This window comes from Antechinus flavipes, chromosome 2 (assembly GCF_016432865.1).
Source record: "Antechinus flavipes isolate AdamAnt ecotype Samford, QLD, Australia chromosome 2, AdamAnt_v2, whole genome shotgun sequence".
Lineage (NCBI taxonomy): Eukaryota > Metazoa > Chordata > Mammalia > Dasyuromorphia > Dasyuridae > Antechinus > Antechinus flavipes.
In genome coordinates, this window is record NC_067399.1 from 636,760,048 (window position 1) to 636,783,668 (window position 23,621).

A 23,621-nucleotide genomic window follows, 5' to 3' on the forward strand; every position below is an offset into this window, starting at 1 on the left:
ATCAGCGAAAACTTTATGAAGTCCCTGTATATGAGCTGGGATTTGAAAAATAAGTGAGATTTCAGGGTGAGATGGGTGAAGAAGAATGACATTCCAGAAAATTAATAGGATTAATAGGACCAAGAGACAGAGAAACAGGCTTTAGGGGGAAAGTGGCATTTGATTTACAGCAGGTAAAGAGTAGGGACAAGATTTTAAATATAGGGAATGATATGAACAGTACCACAGAGTACAAAGTAATTCTGTTTGGTTGAAGCATTTGGAAAGAATAGTAAGAGATAAGGCTGGAAAGGTAAAGTAGTGTCACATTGAATGCCAGGCAGAGGAACTTTAATTTTGGTTGATAGGCAATGACCATTGAAAGTTTTTTTTTTAAATAACTTTTTATTGACAGAACCTATGCCAGGGTAATTTTTTACAGCATTATCCCTTGTACTCACTTCTGTTCCGATTTTTCCCCTCCCTCCCTCCACCCCCTCCCCCAGATGGCAAGCAGTCCTTTACATGTTGAATAGGTTACAGTCTATCCTGGATACAATATATGTGTGCAGAACCGAACAGTTTTCTTGTTGCACAGAGAGAATTGGATTCAGAAGGTATAAATAACCCGGGAAGAAAAACAAACATGCAAGCAGTTTATATTCATTTCCCAGTGTTCTTTCTTTGGGTGTAGCTGCTTCTGTCCATCCTTGATCAATTGAAACTGAATTAGCTCTATTTTTCGAAGAGATCCACTTCCATCAGAATACATCCTCAAACAGTATTGTTGTTGAGGTATATAATGATCTCCTGGTTCTGCTCATTTCACTCAGCATCAGTTCATGTAAGTCTCGCCAGTCCTCTCTGTATTCATCCTGCTGTCATTCCTTACAGAACAATAATATTCCATAACGTTCATATACCACAGTTTACTCAACCATTCTCCAATTGATGGGCATCCATTCATTTTCCAGCTTCTAGCCACTACAAACAGGGCTGCCACAAACATTTTGGCACATACTGGTCCCTTTCCCTTCTTTAATATCTCTTTGGGGTATAAGCCCAGTAGAAACACTGCTGGATCAAAGGGTATGCACAGTTGGATAACTTTTTGAGCATAGTTCCAAATTGCACTGAAAGTTTTTAAACAAAGAAATGACTAAATCTATGCATAAAGAACATTAGGCAGGAAGAGGGAAAAGAATAGAGGGAGGGAGGACCTGTTAGGAAGTTATTACCATAGTCCAGGTAATAAAAGCTTGTACTAGAGTTTGATAGCAAAGAGAATAGAGAAGAAAGGACGATTAGAGAAATATTACAAAGCTGCATTTAACAGGAATTAGTAATTGATTTGAAATGATAAGTGAGCTAGAAAAAGATTAAAGATAATTCTTAGCTTTTATATAGGAAAAATAAAATCAATTCTCTGGGGAAACAGAATAGATTACCATGTATAATCCCCACCCCAACATTTTTGCCTAGATAAAAATGAATATCAAAATCAGCTGTAAAGGGAAAAATCAAGAAAGCATTGCTGAAGGTTTATGTGAAAGTAGGACAGGTTTTTTATTGTCCTGTTGGGGTGAGTATTTTATAAACTAATTCCACATATAAGACCTTTATATGCATATAAGACCATATAAGACCACTATCTGCATGGTCATTTTGTTTTCCACTATTCTCTTTCCTGAAGTACTACCCAGCTGCTAGAAAAAGTAGGAGAGGGGTAAAGAGCTGTAAAACAAGCATGAATAGAAATGATTTCAAGGGCAACACTGACATAAGAATTGTGTCATATATAACACAAGTTCCTTCATAGATTTTCTGTATTAGAAGACACATCTATTCCTTTTCTTTGTAGGAACAGCAGAAATACTGTGTGTTCAGGTTAAGCCGAGTAACTCAGCTCTGCTACTACTATGGACACTTCATCCGCAGCTGGCAAGCCAGTACAGATCACTGTGATGGATGGATATGACTTGGTAAGGTGATTTTTGACAATTTCATGTTTCTCATTTGAGCTCCTCATACGTTCTCATGGCTAAGAAATTCTGTGAAAAGACAGAACTCCTGGAACCTTTAGCTGAGGCTCTGATTCTCCCTGTCAATCATTTCTATTTGTGAAATATTTAGAGCAGGACCACTGGGATAGCAAAGGGGATCAAATTCATCTCATGAATGAATGAAAAAGCACTGACTGAACTCAGGCATCTCTTGGTGATGATGTGGGTTCAGTTCAGATGACTGCCATAAAGCAAATACCCCAATAAAAAGCGAGCCAGTATTTATAAAAGTTATGTTATACTGTAGCTTATTAAGTGTGCGATAGCATCGTGTCTAAAACAACAATGTACATGCCTTAAGTGAAAAACACTTTATAACTAAAACTTTCTAGCCATCTGACCCTTCAGTGAGTCATAAACTTTTTGCTGGTGGAGGATTTGTGCTTCCAAGTCAATGATCGTGGACTGTTCAGAGTGGTGGTTGCTAAAGGATGAGGTCATCTCCACAATTTCTTAAAAACAACAATGAAATTTGCCATATTGTTTGACTTTTCCTTTCTCTTTTAGAAGCCTCTGTTTGGTTATTAACTGGTCTGATTTCTATTTGATTATGTCTCTGGAACTAGGGAAACCTAAAGAAAGGGAGAGAGACAGGGAAATGGCCAGCTGGTGAAGCAGTCAGAACAAATAACATTTATTAAGTTTGCTGTTTTATATGGGTGCAGTTCATGGCTCCCCAAAATAATTAAAATAGGGGGCATTGATCACTGATAGTAGTTCACGGTCACAGATCACCATAATAGATGTGATAATAATGGAAAAGTTTGAAATATTGCAAGAATTACCGAAATATGAGAGACATAAACATGCTGTAGGAACAAAGGCACCGAGACATGCTCGTTGCCACAAACTTTCAGTTTGTAAAAAGTACAGTATCTGTGAAGTGCAATAAAAAGAAATAAGCCTGTACTTACTATGGGGAAAGCCCTGTGTTTGGGGGATTTATTCAGTGAAGGAAAAGAGAACAAGCATTTATTAAGCACCATATGCTTCTGTGTCAGATCCTGTAAGAACTTGATGATGATTATCTCATTCGATCCTAACAATAACCTTGGAATCCGCCTGCTAGTGTTCTCTCCAGTTTACAGTTGAGGAAACTGAGGTAAACAAAGGCCGAGTGACTTGTCCAGGATCACACAGCTGGTCAGTGTTCGAGTTTGGACTTGAACTCGGGGCTTCTTGCCTCGGGACTCCCGCCTTGTCCCGGCAGTTAGCCACCTTTCACTGGTGAAAGTGATTGCTGCCCTCGGGTGTTTGAAAAGCTGTCCGGTAGGGGATGGAGACTCGATCTTCGCCTCAGGCGGCGGAACTGGGGCCGGGGCGCAGGACCCGCAAAGAAGCGACTGGGGCTGCTGGTCAGCGGGCGCCTCCTCCGCCTTGAAGCCGGCGGCGTGCGGAGCCGGCCTGCTTGCTGGGGGAGGAGGAGGAGGGCGCGCTGCCCATCCGCGGGGGTCTGGCGGGCGCCGCAAATGACCATCCCTCGATTGGTCCGAGCCGCTTTTCTTTGTCAGGAGTGGGAAGTGCTCGCGGAAGTCCCGTCCAGCCCCACGGTTCTGGGGTCCTGGTGCTCCTGTCTCCCAGGTCCGCGCCTTGGCAGCCAAGGCTCGGCCCGGAGAAGGGCAAAAGGGCAGGAAAGTAATAGCGCCTGGGAGCTTGTCACGTGAGAAAGGGATGGATTTAAGTGTTCTGCTGGGTCCCGGAGGACAGACAGCACACGGAAGCTGCTTGTGGAGAATAAACTAATAACGGGGAGAGCTCTCCCACGCTGGATGACACTGCCGGGGGATTCCCCTTTGTGGGAGAAGTGCGTGGTAGGGGACCGCCTTTGGGGGGTGTCCCAGCATTTAGGCCAGTGCCCTGCACAGAAGAAGCACTCAGAAAACGCCCTTCTCCACCCATTCCGTTCCACTGGCAAAATCGGGGGGCTCGGGAGAGGCCCTCTCAGGACCCTCCTAGCTCTGACATTTATAATCCCATCAAATAAGAGAAAGTTAGAGTTCCTTTGGGTAATAGTTCATATCACCTAATTATTGTAAAAAAGAGCATCCCTTCCTCATCTGTCCCCTTGGATTTACCTACTTGTAATGATTCTCGAGCATCGGATTGCAGTCAGAGGGACTGGAGTCAAATCTCAGCCCTGTCATTTACTATTTATATGAGCTTGGTCAAGTCATGTTACCTCTAAGGCCTCTGTTTTTTCATCTCTTGAATGAGGGTACTAAACATTTAGATGAACATTAATATCCTTTCACCTCTCCCATCCATGATCCTTTGAACTACAATCTGAGAGAAATAAAGTGACTTTTTCTTGTGTAAATAGTGTTTATTGTGCCCAGATGAATGCTGAGCACATATATTCATGTGGAACTGGCAGAAAAAGGGAAGATGAGGCAGTGAATTGTGCTTTTGATGGCAAAAGTGCCATTTGAGTGTATTTGTAACAAGTTTATATTTCTCTCCAATAGAAAGGTAGTAAAGGGGAAGCTCCAGTTACCTTCGTTCGAGCAGAATTTAATAATGCAGTCTTGGGAGACTCGTCAAAAATTACTGTTTCTTCTGAAGGGACAGCAAAATACAACTTTACCAGCAGTTTTGAGTTCACTTCCGATGGAGCCAATACTTTAGATGACCTTGCCCACAAACCTGTATTCTGTAAGTCTTTGTGGTTCTAAATATTTTTGTCTAAATAGAAACGGCATGGCCCATATAGAACAATAATAATAATTTTATCTTGGCGACACACCATTTCCAAAGTAGACCACAGTTGCCATCTCTCAGTCATGTCTAGGGTTGTACACATTGGAAATCAAGAAGCATGTTGGGGTACTGCTCTCCCCTACATCCTTAAAACTACAGTGGTTCTTGGTAGCCATTCACAAATTTGTGCTTGCCTATCCACTAACAATATGGAGAAAAGTTTCTTTTCCATATTTACAAGAATAGAGCATTGTGGCTCAGCATTCTCTCATTGAATCAGGAACCATATTACATATATATATAGCACATTGAATTAGGAGCCACATTACATATGTGTATGTGTATATATAACACATTGAATCAGGAACCATATTGCATATATATGTGTGTATGTATATATATATATATATACACACATATGTATATAGCACATTGAATCAGGAATATGTATATTTCATATACATATAGCACAGTCTGATCACAAAGCACACCAAGTAAACTTATTTATCATGACTTTTGGCTATGATGGGGATCTGAAGGTACTCAGTGGACATAATAGGGGAAGTCAAACATCCTGCCCTATTGATCTATGGACAGTTTGTACATATTTGAGCTCTGTCTGTTCCTGGCAGAAGTGGGAGCATCCCATTGATCACTAATCTCAAGGACACTTTGATAGCGGATTGATTTTTGTAGCACTCAAGTACAGAACTTTATATCTGTGCATATAGCTCCTTGCACCACTCAATATTGTCCATGGTTTCTTTACTATTATTATAAGCCAAGCCTATGGTTTTTTCTTTCCTACCAAAATAACTACTAGCTTCTGGTCTTATCCCAAACTCAGGATATGATTTTCCCTTCATTGCTTCCTTCAGTCCAGTCTGTTATCAGAATCAGAATACAGACTTTCAGAAAGCAGAAGGGATCTCAGAAATGGATGGGATGCCAGAGTCTAACTAGGCAAACTTCTCCTGTTGAACAAGACTTTCATCAGCATACCCAACAAGTGGTTTTTGAGTTCATGCTAGAAGACCTCCAGTAAGATGAAGTCCTCTATTTTCCAGGATGGCTCATTCCACTTCTGGAATTGTTAGGAAGATTTTCCTTACCTTAATCCTAAATTTGCTTTTTTATGACTTGTACTTTATGTTACCAGAGACTTTTTGATGAAAACTTTATTACTGAATTATTTTCTGCTACTCAGCTCTTGATATGACTGTAAGTTCTCTAAATCTTTACTCCTGGGTAGATAATTTCAAATGTTTATATATCTGATTTATAATAAAACTGTTGCACTGAGCCTACCCATGTTTTCAAATATAGCTCCCACAAATATACTCCTCCATATAGTTTATTGAGTCTATATACCTTTTTTTAGTGAAAACAAGATTCAGATGAATTTTTTTTTAAAAAAGCAATACTAATGGCAAATTTGCTCCAGCTGATAGTGAATGCAATGAAACTATTGTTGTGTCAGCCCATGTGGTATTTTTACCACTATTTTTACAGGCACCCGGCATAGGTGAGCAGTGCTCTCGTGTTCTATGCTTCTTTTGAACATGAAATCTATAAACTCACAGTTTAAAAATACTCATGTGAAAGTTACAAGCACTATCTGTTATGTTTCTCTGTATGTTGATTTTGTTATGTACAATATACTCTACTGACTGCTGTCCAAAAACCTAAACCTGTATCTTTGAAAAAATATAAATAACCCAGAAATGGGGGAGCTCGTTTTGTGAAAAGTATTGGAGGAATACAACAATTTGTTTTCATAAGAAGTGGTGTGCCCTCACTACACACAGTTTGGAAATCCCTGCTCTGTGAAAGGTGAATAAGAGAGAGCTCCTGGAGAGGTCTTATATTGTCTAATAGGAGTAAACAATCAGTGACACTGGGATCTTGCATTCATATTGAAGACAGCTCTCCTTTGTCCCAGACACTTCTGGTGATCTTATAGCCCTTCTGTTACTTAATGGTGGACCTAGAACCTTTTTTCATATTTGGTGTTTTTCTATCCTAGTGACTGTGTTTGAAGTTTTACCAAAGGAAAAGAAACAGAAAGAGGAGAAGACTGTAATTCTGGGTCAAGCTGTTGTGGACCTTCTTCCTTTGCTAGAAGGTTAAGTATAAAAACTTAACAAAAGCCATATATAATAAAGTACATTTATTTTAAATCCATGGAAAAGCAAAATTCAAACCTGACACATTGCTGCCTCTAAATATTTTAACTTGGAATTTCCTTTTCTGAGTTTAATTAATCTTCTTTGCCTTAACAGGAGAATGCACATTTGAAATAATGGCCCCATTACATCCTGTGGTTGGTTCACCCTTAGAGAATCTTCGGCCAGGAGCCAAAGTGAGTGGGTTTAAAATAAAATGATATTTTTTTTATCAATTACACTTAAAAACAATTTTTAACATTCATTTAAAAATTTTTTGAGTTCCAAATATTTTTCTTTCCTCCTTTAATCTCCCTTTTAAGATGATAAGCAATTTGATATAGGTTATAATATGTGCAATCAGGCAGAACACATTTCCATAATGGTTATATTGTGAAAGAAGGCACAGGCCAAAACAAAACAAAAACAAACCATGAAAAAAATAAAGTGAAAATAGTATGCTTTAGTCTGCATTCAGACTCCATCAGGTTTTTTTTTTTTTCTGGAGATGGATAACATTTTTTCATCATTAGTCCTTAGGCATTGTCTTGGATCATTGCATTGCTGAGAATGCTAAGTCCTTCATAGTTGAACGTGTACAATATTGCTGTTACTGTATACAGTGTTCTCCTGATTCTTCTTAATGTATTCTACTTCAGTTTGTTCAAGTCTTTCAAGGTTTTTCTGAAAACATCCTGTTTGTCATTTCTTATAGTGCAATAATAGTAAGCGGGGTTTTAATACTTTTAAGTTTACTCTGTAATCTTTAACAGCAATTTGTTCAATCTTATTTACTGGTCTTTTAAAATGCAATTTTATTTTGTTTTACAAGAATCTAATATGATTTGGATTCTTGAAAATATTGTATTGTGCATGGCAACCACAAGATTATATAATGATCAATTCTGATGGATGTGGCTCTCTTCAACAATGAAATGAGTCAGACCAGTTCCAATTTTCAGTGATGAAGAGAACCATCTACATCCAGAGAGAGGACTATGGAAATTGAATATGGTTCACAACATAGCATTTTTACTCTTTTTGTTATTGTTGGCTTGCATTTTATTTTGCTTCTCTTTTTTTTTTTTTTCTGGTCTGATTTGATTTCTCTTGTGCGGCAAGATAATTGTATAAATATGTATGCATATATTGGATTTAAGATATATTTCTACCATGTTTAACATAAATTGGACTACTTGCCATCTAGGGGAGGGAGCAGGGGAAGGAGGAAAATTGGAACACAAGGTTTTTTCAGGGCTAATGTTGAATAATTATCCATGTATATATTTTGAAAAATAAAAAGCTTTAATAAAGGGGGGGGGGGGAAGAGAGATTACATGTAGCCAATCTTAAAAAAAAAAAAAAAAAGAAAAGAATTGTATTGTGAACCATTTTCCCAGTTGTCTTTCCTTATAATGTCATGGTAGAAGGTATTGTAGAAAGTTTTTAGGCTCTTGCCACCAAGGGCTGGAGTGTGATAGAAGCAATATCTGTTTCACAAAGGTTAGGCTAGTTTTTGTTAATGGGAAGGGAAAGCTTCTTTGTGAATTGATTGGTCTAGGAATTTGGGTCTAGAATTATTGCCTGGAGAATCACTTCAGCCTATAGAAAGCTGAGCTATTCTACTCTTATGGGTTCCTGATTGCCAAAGCACCCCAACATAGCCTTCTGTCCAGGTCCTACTTCCTGACCAATGAGGAGGCAGACAGGGCTTGGATCAGTGGATGAATCATAATTCAATCTCCTTTCTATTGTCAAGTAAACTTTGTATTGGATGTTCTGTGGTCTATGAATATTTCATTATATTCCAGTACTGCCCTGAGGCTACAAGGAGCTAAATTAGACTAGGCCTAAGGCAGGAGACAATGCCATACTCTACTAGTACTCACCAAGATCTTCTAGATGAGTTCTCAAACCTACAGTTTCTCTCCCCTTTCATTTTTTGGTTGGAAGAAGATGGGGAGGAAGAGGTGATGGATCAACCCTTCACAGCAGTTTTATTGCAGCTTGCTATTCAAAAGAGTTTTAGTAGAGTTTTTTATTTTTGTTTTTTTACTGTGCTACCATTTTGTAGTTACCCCACTGTATCTCAATAAATGATATTAATGGTCATTAAAACATAAGCAGTCAAAGAATTATGAATAAGAATAGTTGTAAATATAGAGAGATCCCATATGTCAAGATTTTTTTTTTTATCATATTTTGGTTCCCACAATCCCCTTTGAGTTAGTATAGTAAGCAACTTTAGGAGTAGTCAGTATAAAGGAACAATAACAGGAAATAAGATTGCAAAAGGGAACCTAGAAGTCACCTATAGACCATTCCAGATCAAAAGAGCATAATTTCTGAACCATATCATATATTGACATAAAAATCACATCTTAGGAAGCTTTGCTGAGTCAGGGGAACCGATCTGGGCCTATGATATGTAAATGGGAAACCCATCTGAACCTATGATATGTAAATCTCAGGCAAGTTCCAGACTAGCAGAACCCTAAATGTTACTAGAAACTCTTGAGATGAAATAGATCTGTTCATTTTAAAGTTTTACTGACAACTTTGAGATGATAAGAATATGTTACTGTATTAACTCTCAGGTGACACAGAAAAGAGTTAGTTTGTTTCCCTCCTAAACTATAAAAATGAGAGTCTAAACTCCTATCCCCCAGGTACTCTTCCACGTCCATCAGGTCCATTTTGCTACGAGTTCCCAACTTTAATCCAATATTGTGTTTCTCTACCCATTCTGTTCCCCATTGCTGCCTGCTTTCCTCCGATACTCAAGTCTCTACCACAATACCCTCTGTCACTGCATCCCCTGCTTTTTCATTGCTTGTCTGTCTTTCTGTGCAGCTCTTCCTCCTTTAGACCTCTGCCATCCTGATTGTCTTGGTGAGATCAGTTGGATTAAAAACATACAAATCTAAAACATTATTATGATTATTTCAATTTCACCTTCTTTTTCTTCAGTGTTGTCTTGAGGTAACAGTATCTGTCTCAGAGGCATTACTGACTACAGCCCAGATATTGGGTGGGAACCTTTTAAAGGTGACTTTAGAGGCTGCCTATTCTGTGCCTGAGAGCTTTGTGATCACAGGACCTCAACAAAATTACATGGTTGGTTTGCAAGTTCCATCAGTTGGAGAGGTAAGGATGTGACACTATATTTCATTTAGGTATGAATTTTGTCTCATTTATATTATGTTTCTGTGCATAGTTATTACTTACAAGCCCAAGAAGAAATGCCTTCTTCTAATAAATGGCCTTGTCTCTAGGTTCAGATTCCTTCAAATGAATTTCATTTTTATTTTATCTAGATTTAGAAAGTATTCTCTTGGTTAATTTGATTGGGATAGAATTAAATTAGTCAATTGAATAATATCATTAATTTTTTATTTAAATGTCTCAACTACATTTACTATCCCTATAATTATTTGTGGGTTTTGTTTACATATGTTTGCTCCACTAATATTTTTTATTTTATATGTATTTACATTTTCAATTTGTTTTCTGTAACTATGGAAGATATCAGTGGGGGAATGAGCATCCTCTATTTATTTATTTGTTTAAAAAGCTTCTAATGTTTTTCTGTTGCAAATTAATTTCCTTTTAATAATATTTTTTATTGAAAATGGAATTTATTTTCTATAGAAAGACTATCCCATATTCTTCAGAAATGGCATCCTAAAACTTGGTGGGGAAAGGGAACCGGTACCCCGGCCCAAAAAATGGCCCATTTCCAACATCCTGGCACCAGGAGCTCAGTACATTCCTGATTCTTTCATAACTGGTGGTCCTTATGTTGAGGAAGACGGTGAACTCAACAATCCAGAGGTGAGAAAGGTTGAATATGTATCTGCTCAGTTGAAGATGAACAAAGGGTAACCTGAACTCAGATGTTATCTCATACATTTACCAGTTAACTTTTGTGTATATCAATCAACTCCCTAAAATATCTTCTTAGTCATAGCCAAATCAGAATTACAGATCCATTATCTATCACCAAAGCTTAAGGACTTTTTTTAATAAAGGAGTTGGTAAATAGAAAGGATAAATATCAGTCTGAGCATAGACACAGACATGTTTCTTGCATTTTCTTTCCCATGATCATTCTTGTGAAAAATTCATGCTTCAGTCACATGCTCTCTCTCTCTTCCCTCCCTTCCCTCCCCACTTCTCTCTGTTTCTCTCCACACACATATATATGCACACATATACATACATTTATATTCTCTCTCTCTCTTTCTCTCTCTTTCTCTCTCTCTCTCTTTCTTCTGGTGAGGCAATCAGGATTAAGTGACACACAGCTAATAAGTATCAGTTGTCTGAGATCAGATTTGTCACTGGGTCCCCCAACTCCTGAGCTGGTACTCTTTCCACTGTGTTATCTTGTTGCCTCCTGCATATATTTTATGTGGGATCATTTTTGCTATGAAGGACCCTGGACAGAGATGTTAATTCATGTTGGGCACATAGTATTGGCAGTTGTAGATTGAGACCTCCAAACTGGTCATTTTCTAGGACAAAGACTTCAGGAACCAAGCAGAAATTACAAAGAAAAGAATCGTTTGGGACTTGGAAAGTCGCTGTTACCTTGATCCTCCAGCAGTTGCCAAGTAATGTATCTGTCTAAGAAACAAATCTGTGTTAACTTGATTTAGCTCTTGGGGCCATTAAGTTGTTTTGAGTTTTTTTTTTTTCTTCCTATCTCACAAAGTTCCTGGCCTTTTAGAGCAAGGCTAAATTGAGAGATAGGGATTTGGGTTTAAAGAACTCTAGCAAATGTTTGTTTTATGTGTATCTCAATGGATGTCTCTAATTTTTGCAAAACCATGAAATATGAGGATATTCTTTTGGAACACAGTATATTTGTTGCTATTTTCTTTTTTAATTTTAATTTTTAATTCTGAATTTAAACACTCTCACACAAAAAGAACATACATATAGCAGAATGCAAAAAGAGGATTTTCTATGAAGCCATAAATATCTATTCCATATCACATTTTAAAAACATATAAGAAATTCTTTCTTTCAAAACTGTGCTTTCTGTTCTTTTTTTGTCCATTTAAAATTTTTTTCAATGGTTCTTTTTTGGCATTACTATTGCAAACTCTTTCTTTCAAAACTGTGCTTTCTGTTCTTTTTTTGTCCATTTAAAATTTTTTTTCAATGGTTCTTTTTTGGCATTACTATTGCAAACTCTTTCTTTCCCACCACCAATTATTAAAAAAAAAAGGAAGAATAAAAAGGTGTAACAAAGTCACAGAAAATGAAGACACACGGGGATCATATCCAAAAATGTGCATACATACATGTTTGGGCTATTAGGTGGTACATGGGGTCTGAGTTCAGCTCCAGCCTCAGATACTCACAAGCTGTAAGAAAATCACTTAACTTCTGTCTGCATGAGTTTCCTCAGTGATAAAAGGAGGATCATAATAGGCTCCCACCTCCCAGAATTGTGAGGATCAGATGAGACCATATTTGTAAAGTGTTTGACACAGTTCTTGCCACATAATAGTTTCTGTATTAGTGCTCGCTATTCATTCATTCATTCATTCATTCATTCATTACCTTGTATCCCTCACTTTGCTGTAAGTAACATAAAGAGAAAACAACTAAAAGACATAGTTGGAGCTTAAATCAACTTCATTCGAAGGGACAGAAAAAATTTTCTGAGGCTAAATTTTAATAATATTTGAAAGATCATAAAAGAGATGCCCGACAGACTGGAGAAGGGCAAATGGTGCTTCAGTTTTCAAAAAGGACAAGCAAAGAGGTCACAAGCTATAATCATTGGGTTTGACTCTAATTCCTGACAGAATTACAGAATATATATTTTTAGTCTGCTTTTTAAATTTAAAATATTTTATTATTTTTAAAAAGAGAGATGCCATTGGTTATGTATTGATCAGAGTTCTTAAGTTTTTTAGAATTTTTTTTTCTTTATGATGTTGTTGCACTTGATTAAATTTTTTTTTCCAGGTCTACTCATGTTGCTCTTCATCAATTTGTATTATCCGGGATTCTTTTAAATTGTCTGTTTTCTATTTCTTACACAACAATAATTTTCCATTACCTACACATTCACAATTTGTTGAAGCATTTTTTGCTTCTCCAAGAGGCAATCTAAGTCACTCCCTTAGATTTAGAATCCCTTTTTCGCTTCTCTTTCCTTTTCTTTTCTCCTTTTTTTTTTTTCCTTTTCATTCTTTCCCCATCAGTTTCAGAAAGTCTGTATGGCTTACAGATCTTCCCTCCCAACCACTTTCTCCTTTCTTTTAACTCCTTCCTTTTCCCTATTGCTGTTTGAGCTTTTAGGGATAACTCTGGAGTTGAGTTGGAAATATTTCTGTGCTAAATGCTTTAATTATGTGTATATTCAACCCTCTTTTGTCTGTGTCAGCTAATACTTGAATTCATCTCATGACTTCTTTTCCTCTGCTCCTCCTTGCATGTTTTTATGATCTTCTCAACTACTTTATCTATGAGCAATAGCTAGTTCCCTATCTTTTTTCTACCTTCCTTTCTCTCCCAACATCTATTTTTGAAAAATATAACTCAGTGCCCTATGAAGACATTAAGGCGCTGATGTTTTGCTTATTTCTCTTTGTAATGGAATATTAGCTCTGTATCATCATACCTTCCCTTCCAATTGGTTAAATAAATTTACCTTTTTAGATTTCTCTTGACAACTGTATTCAAATTTCAAAGTCCCTATTCAGCTATAGCTTTTTTCATCAGAAATTCTTTAAATTTCTGTCCTCTTCTCTTCCATTAAAGATCAAATTTTCTTCTGTAGGATTATACTCAACTTTCCTTGGCAAATTAATCTTGGTAGCAAATCTATATTTTTTGTCTTTTAGATTATTGTATTCCAAAATATCCTCTTCTCTGTAATAGAAGCTATCAGGTTTTGTGTGATCTTGACTTGTGTTTCCTTGGTTATTTTTGGATGTTTGCAGTATTTTTTTTTTATTTGATGTAGGACCTCTAGATTATGGATTGTGATTTTGGACACATGATTTTACTAGACATATTTCTCACTGCAGTGACAATTTTAAGTTTGTGTTCATTGTGTCTCATGGACTTTGTATAAAATGATGGGAGAGCACATCTCAGGTCTATGGGTAGATCATTATGTTATAATTATTCTTGCTTTGCCTTTTTTTTAGTAAATATTTTGATTGAGTTAATGGAGTTAAATGGTTGATTTGATAAATGAGAAATATACTGGTGGGGACTTGGGAATTAAAGTTAGGAAAATAGCTATCCTTCAGAGTTCTCCCTAGAAACCTGAGTTGATTGTGGCCATGCCCATCTCTCAAGAATTCTCTCCCCATCTCACCTCTACCCCGGCCTCATCCACTAGTGTGAAAACAGATTTAGTGAATGAGCCAACTCAGAAAGAGAGTTTAGAGAGAGAAATCAACTTTACTAAAACTGGCTTTACATAGCTATCTCTTTTTTGTCTCATAGTTTTCAGAAACGAATTGCAGATTGCCGTTTCTGGTCGGTGGAGATAACAAGAGTTCCCATAATTCCTGTGATGAAAGGGAAATCTGCAAAAGTTGATAGGGTATGTATTCAAGTTAATTTGCTTACATGGGAAATGGTGTTATATAACTTAAGATTTGTCATACTGAGTTCATTATTCATTTAGTTCATCATTCTATCTCTAATTCTGATATCAAAGGACATTTTTTTAAAATTTTGAGTTCTAGATTTTCTTCCTTATCTCTAGCCACAATTAAGAAACCACTTGTGGTTATACAAAACATTTCCATAAAAGTCCAATTTTTACATTTGTTTTTAAATTTTTTGCAAAGGACATTTTGAGAAGGGACCTATTTGTCCTTTTTGATGCTAGCTTTAAAAGAATAGAAATTTACTATTTTACCCTTAATAATTTAAATGTATTTATTATCCATATATTTGTCTTCCTTTTGAGCCTAATTTTTTATCTACATTTTTATCAGAGTAACATACTTCATAAGTTTGCTATTATTACATAAATTTTCACTTCCTTTTATTTTCTTAAATTTAGTTCCTTCAAATGCTAATGTGTTTTTTTTTCCTAATTCTGGTGTATTAGGATTTGATAGTTAAGTCTTTCTTCATCTAATCATAACTAAGTCTTTCTTCATCTAATCATAATGTTTATTGATGAGATTGAGGTAGCAATACCTAGTTCAAAATAAACATGTGACAAATTCACAATGGCCATTCTCTTTGGCAGAGTTAGCAAAGAAAAAGACAAGTTCTCTTGGGGAATTAACTAGGTGAGAGTAAGCCATTGACTGGCAGGTTAGACTGACCAGAGTTATCTAGAATAAGGAGAAAGGTGCCATAGGAAGGCACTATAAGGGAGAGAAAAAAAGAGAATAACTTCATAATGGGCTGAGCCTTGAAAAGAACTTAACAAAGATCTTTATCATAAGCTGATCTTTTGTAGGGGAAATAGAGCCTTTGGGGGTTTAACTTCAGGTGTAAAGGCATGAACTCAAGAAGGAGGGGTCAAGGAGCCAGACAGAAAGTACCTGACAGACCAGGTCCCAGACCTTTCTAAAGATCTGCTAATTATTATTTCAAAGGTTGTTTAAAGATACTTAGAGATTGAGAGATGGACAATGAGGGTTGATAAAGAGAGTTGTTTCTAGAAAGTCTGGGAATAATCTGATAAAATCGCTTCTTCCTGACAGGGGAAGAGAATAAAACACATCAACAAAACCTTCAAGATTTCACTAGAATTTCAAGAAAAACTGAGACATCTCACCTGGATTTTCTTCCCATTTCGTCTTAGGTACCTTAAGCACATTGGATTTAACTATCCTGAATGATGTGCTGAAATTTGGAAGAGAAAGCTGCTATGAAGGAGTGTGTTGCGAGTGTGTTGCATTAGGAAAACTCCCACTTCTTTCCTAATCTTTGTTTTCAAAGTTTAAAATGCTTTGATAAATGGAAAATGAATTTCTAATTCTCACATGACTTAGGATGATCAAAGAAATGGATGGGCACATGTCATCTGAAAACAGATTTTTAAAATTAGGATTTCTCCTTTTGAAAGATAAATTGTTGAGTGGGGATATAATTGAACTCTATGAAATCATAAATGATGTGATTTACTCTCTCTCCCTGTCAGGAAGAAGCCCAAATCCTATTTATATAGAATAATGGGGAATAAGAGTCTATTGTTAATCCATCCATCCTACTTCCAATATATTTAGCATCTTTAAAGACATTCACAATCACCTTTGAGACAATCCTGATGGTGACTTAACTTTCCCAGACTGTCTTATTCCCTTAAGTTAAAAGTCATAATGTAAACTTTATCAATCATAATTGCATACAAAAAGGAAGTTTGCTTTCCATGACTATCTTGATTGGCATATTTTTAGATAGGACTGGGACCTGGTCTGCCAGGTGCTTTCTGTCTAGCTCTTTGAGCCCTCCTTCTTGAATTCACGTCTTTGCACTTGAGGTTAACCCCCAAGGCTCTATTTCCCCTAAAAGATCAGTTTATGGTGAAAATCTTTGCTAAATTCTCTTCAGGCCTATGAGGTTCTTTCTTTCTCTCCCTCACAGTGCCTTGCCTTTAATGGTGCCTTTCTACTTACTCTAGCTAACTCTGATTAGTCTAATTTCCCCATCTCACAGAGTATTTCCTTTCTCCTGGTTAATTAAGAGTTCCCCAGGGGAACTTTTTTTTTTCCTTACTAACTATAAACTTTCCCAACTTTATTTCATATTTGCCACTTCTGGTGCCTATTTTATTTCTTATTTTTATCTGTAACCTCTTCTCCTAAGTAAACCTTTCTTTTTGCCAAGAGAATGGCCATTGCAAATTTATTGCATGTTTGTTTTGAACTTGGTACTTGCTACTTCACCATCATCATTATTGTCAGATGTAGGTTTTATTCTCTTTCTTCTCATTATGGAGTCATGGGATTTAGACCTGGGAGGTCCCTTACAAACCATCTCATCTAAATGCCTCATATCAGAGCTGAGGAGGCTGAAGTTCAGACCCCCAAGGGACTGGCTCATTACACAGCTGGTGAGCTGAAGCACTCTAATACGTGGTTCTTAGGCCACTACAGGAAACTGACCCTCTCAACAGAAGAGCTTGTTTAATGGTCTTTTCTACTGGGCCTCATCCTAGTACTCTCTTGTATTCTTCTAAAAATTTTCAATAGTTTCCCCTCTGTATTTTTGTGCTCCTCACCCCCTCATCACCTGTCGGTTCATTCTCTATATTGATCTGTATAGTAGCATAATCTTTTTGCTCATACACAAAGAAGTGCCTCAGGATGATGTTTCTTATATGTTTGTGTCTAATCTTCCTTATTTCAAATTCTAAAAAAAATTTGTTTCCCTTTTCTTAGAAATTACTTATTTTTCTCTATTAAAATAGTATAAAATTAGATGGATAATTCCTTCAGTTTTTCAAAAAGAAAAGCAATTTAAAAAATTTCAATGGTATTTTATATTTCCAAATACATGTAAGGCTAGTTTTCAACATTCATTTTTGTAAAACTTTGTGTTCTTACTTCTCCCTTCCCCAAGACACCAAGATTAATATTACAAATCCTTTAAGTTTATTTCCATAGTTACAAAAGTGAATGTTGAAAATTATCTTTTCATGGATTTGGAAAAATAAAATACTACTAAAAAAAGAAATAAAATCTCTGCATAGTTCCCCAAGTGTAATATACTTCTGGCAGCAATAACCTTAAATGTCATAGAAATTGAAGAAAGCCTAACCCAAGTTAGCCTGATCAAATATACTGTTTGTAGGAAAAGAATCTCTTTTTCAGTATAACAAGAGATCTGCTCATACTGATGTGAGTGAGCTCTCTAAGGATCTCCTTCCACTGGCAGCTTCTTCTCTGCCTGTATACCTTCCTGTCTGCTTGTGGTCTGCCATCACCAGGCTAATTGAAGGCTTTTATCTTTGGCTTTTGATGAATGGCCTGAGTCTTCCAGTAGTACATATTTGCTAGCTACTGCATTTAAATCATCGTGGACAAAATACTGCAGTCTGTTGGCATCTACCATGTCTTTCTCCATTGCTCTTTGGGCCACCCGCATTTTTGATTCTCTGGAGATTGGTGTTATTCTGTGATTCACAGCCAATTACCATCACCAAGAGAATGTTGGCGTTAAAAAATAAGTAAAATTGGGATTGTTGAAAGAACTATATCATTTTCAAGTGTAGTCCAGCCTACATTCTTCCCCCATGCAGTTCTGAGTTCAACTTATGGTCCATCTGCAGAGACTGTCTGCAGCCAGGTAGTATAGTGAATAAAGTGCTGAACCTAGAATCAGAACAACCTGAATTCAAATCCAGCCTTAGACACTTACTAGCTATGTGATGCTGGATAAGTTAATTAACCCTGTTTGCCTCAGTTTCCTCATCTATAAAGTGAACTGGAGAAGGAATGACAAACCCCTCCAAAATCTTTGCCAAGAAAACCCCAAATGAAGAATTGGACATGACTGAATAACAAGAAGAAACTGATATGTATTGATACATTAATTCATCTAGTTATGTGTTGTATTCTATACAATAGGCACTCTTCATTCCACTTGATTTTTCCAGACTGAATGATTTGTCTTATCTCTTTTGTGAAATTATAGAGTATATTGAGGAGAACATTTAGTATTTGATACTTTGATGCCATCAGTAAGGTCAGCCATACACAGGAGCTTTTCTAGAAGATTTCACCATCCATAGGAAAACCCTCTTTCTGTTTGGACATTGCCATGACCATGGGAAGCACTTAACACATTAGTAAAATAATGAGAACATTCAGAAACTTATAATAAGAACACTGAAGGGCTGATGTTATATAATATAAAGATTTATTAAAAGAACTGAGATGTTTACTTTGGAGAAAAGAATATATAAAGGGGACATTTCAAGTATTTGAATGGTTGTCATGTGGAAGAGGGAATAATAGATTTGTTCTGTTTAGCTCCAGAAGGTAGAATGAAGCATAATGGGCCAGAGCTGCAAATAATTGAGTTCTGTTTAAAGTCATGGAGAACTTGTTTTAGAATTAGAACTGCCCACAAATGTCCCTAAGTGGACTAGATGCCTTAGGAGGGAGCAAACTCCCTTTACTGGAGATCTTTGAACAGAGAATCATTGACCACTTCTCAGGCATGGGGTGAACAATTGGGATTTTTTTCCTAATTCCAAAATTCTATGATTCTTTATGCCTTGGGTGATAATGATTATTAAAGGGTGATTGAAGATGCTTTTCTTTAACACTCTCAGCTCCATCCCAGGTTTTTTTTTTTTTTAGTTAGAGCATTTTTCCTTTGGTAATCACCACAGATTGGAGCACCAGATCCATTTAAGCAATTAACATTAATTAGCTTTTGCAAAAAGATCTTTACTGCAAAGGCATAGCAAGAATTAAAGTTAGGAGGCATTTTCCTCTAAGCATCCAGGGACACATTATCCCTAAACCACCTTAGTTCTTAGGGAGTGTAGGCTTAAATTTAAAGCAGTTTACACATAGCATTGACCCCCACCAAATTCACTTCTGAATAAGACTGGTCAATAAATAGATAAGTCTACATCTCTGCTACTGCTGAGCTAGGTCAAGCAGGATACTTCAAGGTCTTGGCTTCTACCTTACCGTGCTTGACCTCCTGCAAATCCTAGTATGCATTCCAGCTCCCAGATGGAGAGAAGAGTTAAAATCTTACTTCCTCTTTTCCCACTGAAAGCTTATAACAGTTTTTGTTGTCTCTTCTGGATATAGCCAAAGGTCAAAGAAGTAAGAAATTTATTTTGTGTGATTGCATGGTTAATGCCTTTTGAATGTGCCCTAATTCCCATTCAACAGCCAACCCATAATATCTTCACTTTGTGGGTTAGCAGATGGCAATCAGTTACAGAGTGGGTACGTATGCTCTGAATCTGGGGACAGAACCCTGCCATTAGACAATATCACACTGTTCCCAAAGCAGGTTCCCAAGCCCTTCCATGTGGATGGACTGGTGCCAGGGAGAGCACACATGTGTCCTGCCCATGGCACTCTACTTTCTGAACTTCCTTTACATCTTCAAGGGGATAATCTGCCAGCTGCTAGGCGGCATGTTTCACTCTTTGTAATGGGCTGAGGCTTGAGTTGATGCACTGAGGTCCCAAGCACATGAGGCTAAATAGTAATTGGACCATACTCTATTAATATATAAGCTTGGAGAAAGAATGGCCTCCACCCATTCTTTGTACAAGTCCTGATGTGTTGTATAGGAAATGACGATTTTGGTGGGTGGAGGCAGGGGAGTGGAAAAGGAAGGGGAGGAGAGCTCAGACCTCTCTGCTAGCTCTTTTTGTCATTGCAACGACTTTTCTGTTTGTTTTCTCTTCTTCTTTTTGCTTTTTTGCTTTGGCAGTGGCAGTTGGGGTTAAGTGACTTGCCCATGGTCACACAACCAGGAATTGTTAAGTGTCTGAGGCTGGATTTGAACTCAGGTCCTCCTGGCTTCAGGGCTGGTGCCCTACCCACGGAGCCATCTCCTCCCCTTCCTTTTCCACTCCCCTGCCTCCACCCACCAAAATCGTCATTTCCTATACAACACATCAGGACTTGTACAAAGAATGGGTGGAGGCCATTCTTTCTCCAAGCTTATATATTAATAGAGTATGGTCCAATTACTATTTAGCCTCATGTGCTTGGGACCTCAGTGCATCAACTCAAGCCTCAGCCTATTACAACTTTTGGATAATTCTAAGTGATGGGGATTTTTGCAACATTTAGACTAAATTTATCCCTCTATAGCTTCTCCTTGTCTGGGTCTGCCCTCTGCGGCTGAACAGAAAAAGTCTGATCCTCTTTCATACAATATCTCCTCAAATAATTGAAAATGGCTATCAAGTATTGAAAGGTCTATCTGTACAATAGATGGAAGAACTATGAGCATTCGATGAGTAGAAGTTATAGAAAAGCAAATTTCAGGTCCTTGGCTTTTGAAACAAAAGATAATCAACGACATTGATTCATATGACTAATAGTTTTTCTGGATTTTTTTCTTCAGGCTGAGGATGAAGCACAAGTTTTTTTTCATGGTGTGGCCTATGTTAATATGGTCCCTTTGTTGTATCCCGGTGTGAAGAGAATCCGAGGAGCTTACCGTGTTTATCCTTATGCAGATAGTACAGTATATGAGAAGGTAAGAAATAGCTTCATATGATACATGTCTTTTATATTATCATTAATGAGGAAAGCATCTTGTAAAACTTAAAATGCTAAAGAAATATGAATTATCATTATATCAGAATTTTCACATTGTCTGCAAGAATGCCATTTTTTTAAGAAAAGGATTTTGGAAGTATTTTTTTACTCTTGGGATATTGTTATACAGTGTTATCAACATTAAAGAATAAGAGGAAGATCTTAAGTATACTGGATAAGATTCTCTGTTAAAAATCTGTAGAAAGATATAAATGAAAATTGCACAAAATGAAAGCATGGATGATTTGTGGTCTGCAAGGAAGGACAAACAGACTAATTTTTGAAGTTGAGGTTATGAGACATTTAAAAATTCAGGAATAAATAAATAACTATCATGGAAAAATCATTTGTCACAGTGCAATTCAATAAGCATTTATTAAATTAATCTGGCCAGGAATCTTTCTTCTGAGCTCTAATCTCTTACCCCCTACTTGTTGGGACATTTGGAACTAAATATCTCTTTGACATCTCAAACTCAACATTTCCAAAATAGCTCCTTCTTCCCCAACCGACCTTCTTCCAAATTTCCCCTTGTTGAAGACCCCACCTCCCATCTACTTACTCAGGTTTGGAACCCTTGTCTCATTTTCAGCTCTGATCTTCCAAAATCCACATATCCACTCATTCTCAAATCCTGATCTATCTTTCTTTCCTTTTTCCTTCCCTTCCTGTTATGGGCCAGACCTCTGTACTTGAAACAAGGAATCTTACAAGGTTCTTACTAAGTGGAATTGATGAGATAGTGGTTATCTAGTTTAACATGGTAATTAATAGTTCTCTAAGTTCAGTATGACTGATTTACTCTTACAACAAATAGTGGTTCCCTAGAAATATCATGATTGGTTTATACTCCATGTACTGTAAATGATCTAATTATAAGAGAGCATATACACTGGGACAAACTCAGCCAGGGTCAGCCACGGAGAAGACAGAGGACTGGAGGCGGGAGCTCAAGCTCTCGAAGCCAAGGAGAGACATTCACTCCATCTCATTCCACTGTGGCAGGCCTGTCCTCCTGCTTCCCCCACTGAGACCAAAGGCCATTTGAAGGCCACAAGGAAGCTAGCTGGGCCCCAGGCAAGGAAACTAGACTGTGAAGAAGAAAATAAAGAATTTGAATTTTAACACCAACTATTCTTGTGGTGATTACTAAATTGAAACAAGGCTGTTCCAGAGACCTCCAGAAAACCAACCAGAACACTACATTTTGGCACCTGTGGGGCCCAGCATTCCTTTCAGCAAAGTAATCACCACAAGAATAGCCAGGTGTTAAAGTCCAAATTCTTTTTTGTCTCCTTGCCACAAAGGTGGACCACGGAATAAATCTGTCTCTGGGTCTGACCCTGGCTGAGTTTGTCCCAGCTTATATAAAGTATACTGAGTATAAACTAATCATTATATCACTAGGAAACCATTATTTGTTGTAAGATTAAATCAATCATACTGAATTTAAGAGCTATTCATCACCATGCTAAACTGGATAACCATTGTCTCATCAATTTCACTGAGTTAGCACCTTATAAGAATCCTTGTTTGAAGTACAGAGTTCTGTCCCATAACATCTTCCCTCCCCTTTCTTGTTCCCTTCCCTTCTCTTCTCTGTTCTCTTCCTTTCTCTTCTCTGTTTCCTTCACTTCCCTGTCCCCTCGCCTTCTTTTCCCTTTTCCCTTTTTCCTTCCCTTCCCTTCTTTTCCTTTCCCTTCTCTTTCATTTTTCCTTCCCTTCTCTTCTCTTTCCTTTTCTTCCTTTCCCTTCCTTTCTCTTTCTCTTTCCTTTCCTTTTCCCTTTCCTTCCCTTTCCTTCTTTTCTCTTTTTCTTTCCTTCCTTTCTCTTTCTCTTTCCTTCCTTTCTGCTTTCTCTTTCCTTTCCCTTTCTTTTTATTCCTTTTCCCTTCTTTTCTCTTTCTCTTTTTTCCCTTTTCCTCTTCCCTTCCCTTTTCTTCTTTTCCCTTCCCTTTTCTTCTTTTCCCACCCCTCCCTTCTCCTCCCCACCCCTTCCTTCCTCTCCCTTCCCTTCTTCTCCTCACCTCTCCCTTCCCCTCACTTCTTCTCCTCTCCCTTCCCCTCTCCTTCCTTCCCTTCCCCTCCCCTCCTCTCCCTTCTCCTCCCCTTCTCTTTCCCTTCCTTTCCTTTTCCTTTCTTTTTTTTCCCTTCCCTTCTCTTTCCCTTCCCCTTCCCCTTCCCTCCCCTTCCTTTCCTCTCCTTGTCATTTTGTTTCACTCAGGCCAGAAATGCAGTGGCTACTCACAGATCTTGTCCCAGTCTGATTGGCATGGGTGCATTGTCCTACTCCATTTCTGACCTGGGTGGTCCCCCCTTTTTGGGGGCTTGTCGTACTAATGTAATTAGTACAGACATTCACTTGGCTCAAGACATCCTTCAGCCTCAATCTTCTCAGTAGCAGGAATTGCTGATGGGCCCCCATTCTTGGCAGAAGCTCTAACTCTGTACCATCTCCTCACTAATAAA

The 23,621-nt window shown here is 37.6% G+C and overlaps 1 protein-coding gene across 3 annotated transcripts in view; it reads left to right on the forward strand.

The window, feature by feature from the left end:
* Positions 1-1,845: 1,845 nt before the first annotated feature.
* The window catches only part of CFAP70 (cilia and flagella associated protein 70), a 69,519-nt gene continuing 47,743 nt past the window's right edge, over positions 1,846-23,621 (forward strand). For all 3 annotated transcript variants that reach the window (XM_051982156.1, XM_051982157.1, XM_051982158.1), the window contains exons 1-9: positions 1,846-1,961; positions 4,508-4,694; positions 6,766-6,864; positions 7,022-7,101; positions 9,875-10,051; positions 10,556-10,738; positions 11,426-11,520; positions 14,384-14,483; positions 20,957-21,091. In XM_051982156.1, the coding sequence (XP_051838116.1) occupies positions 1,899-1,961; positions 4,508-4,694; positions 6,766-6,864; positions 7,022-7,101; positions 9,875-10,051; positions 10,556-10,738; positions 11,426-11,520; positions 14,384-14,483; positions 20,957-21,091 (1,119 nt within the window). In that variant the 5' untranslated portion in view covers positions 1,846-1,898. The remainder of the gene's footprint in view (positions 1,962-4,507; positions 4,695-6,765; positions 6,865-7,021; positions 7,102-9,874; positions 10,052-10,555; positions 10,739-11,425; positions 11,521-14,383; positions 14,484-20,956; positions 21,092-23,621) is intronic.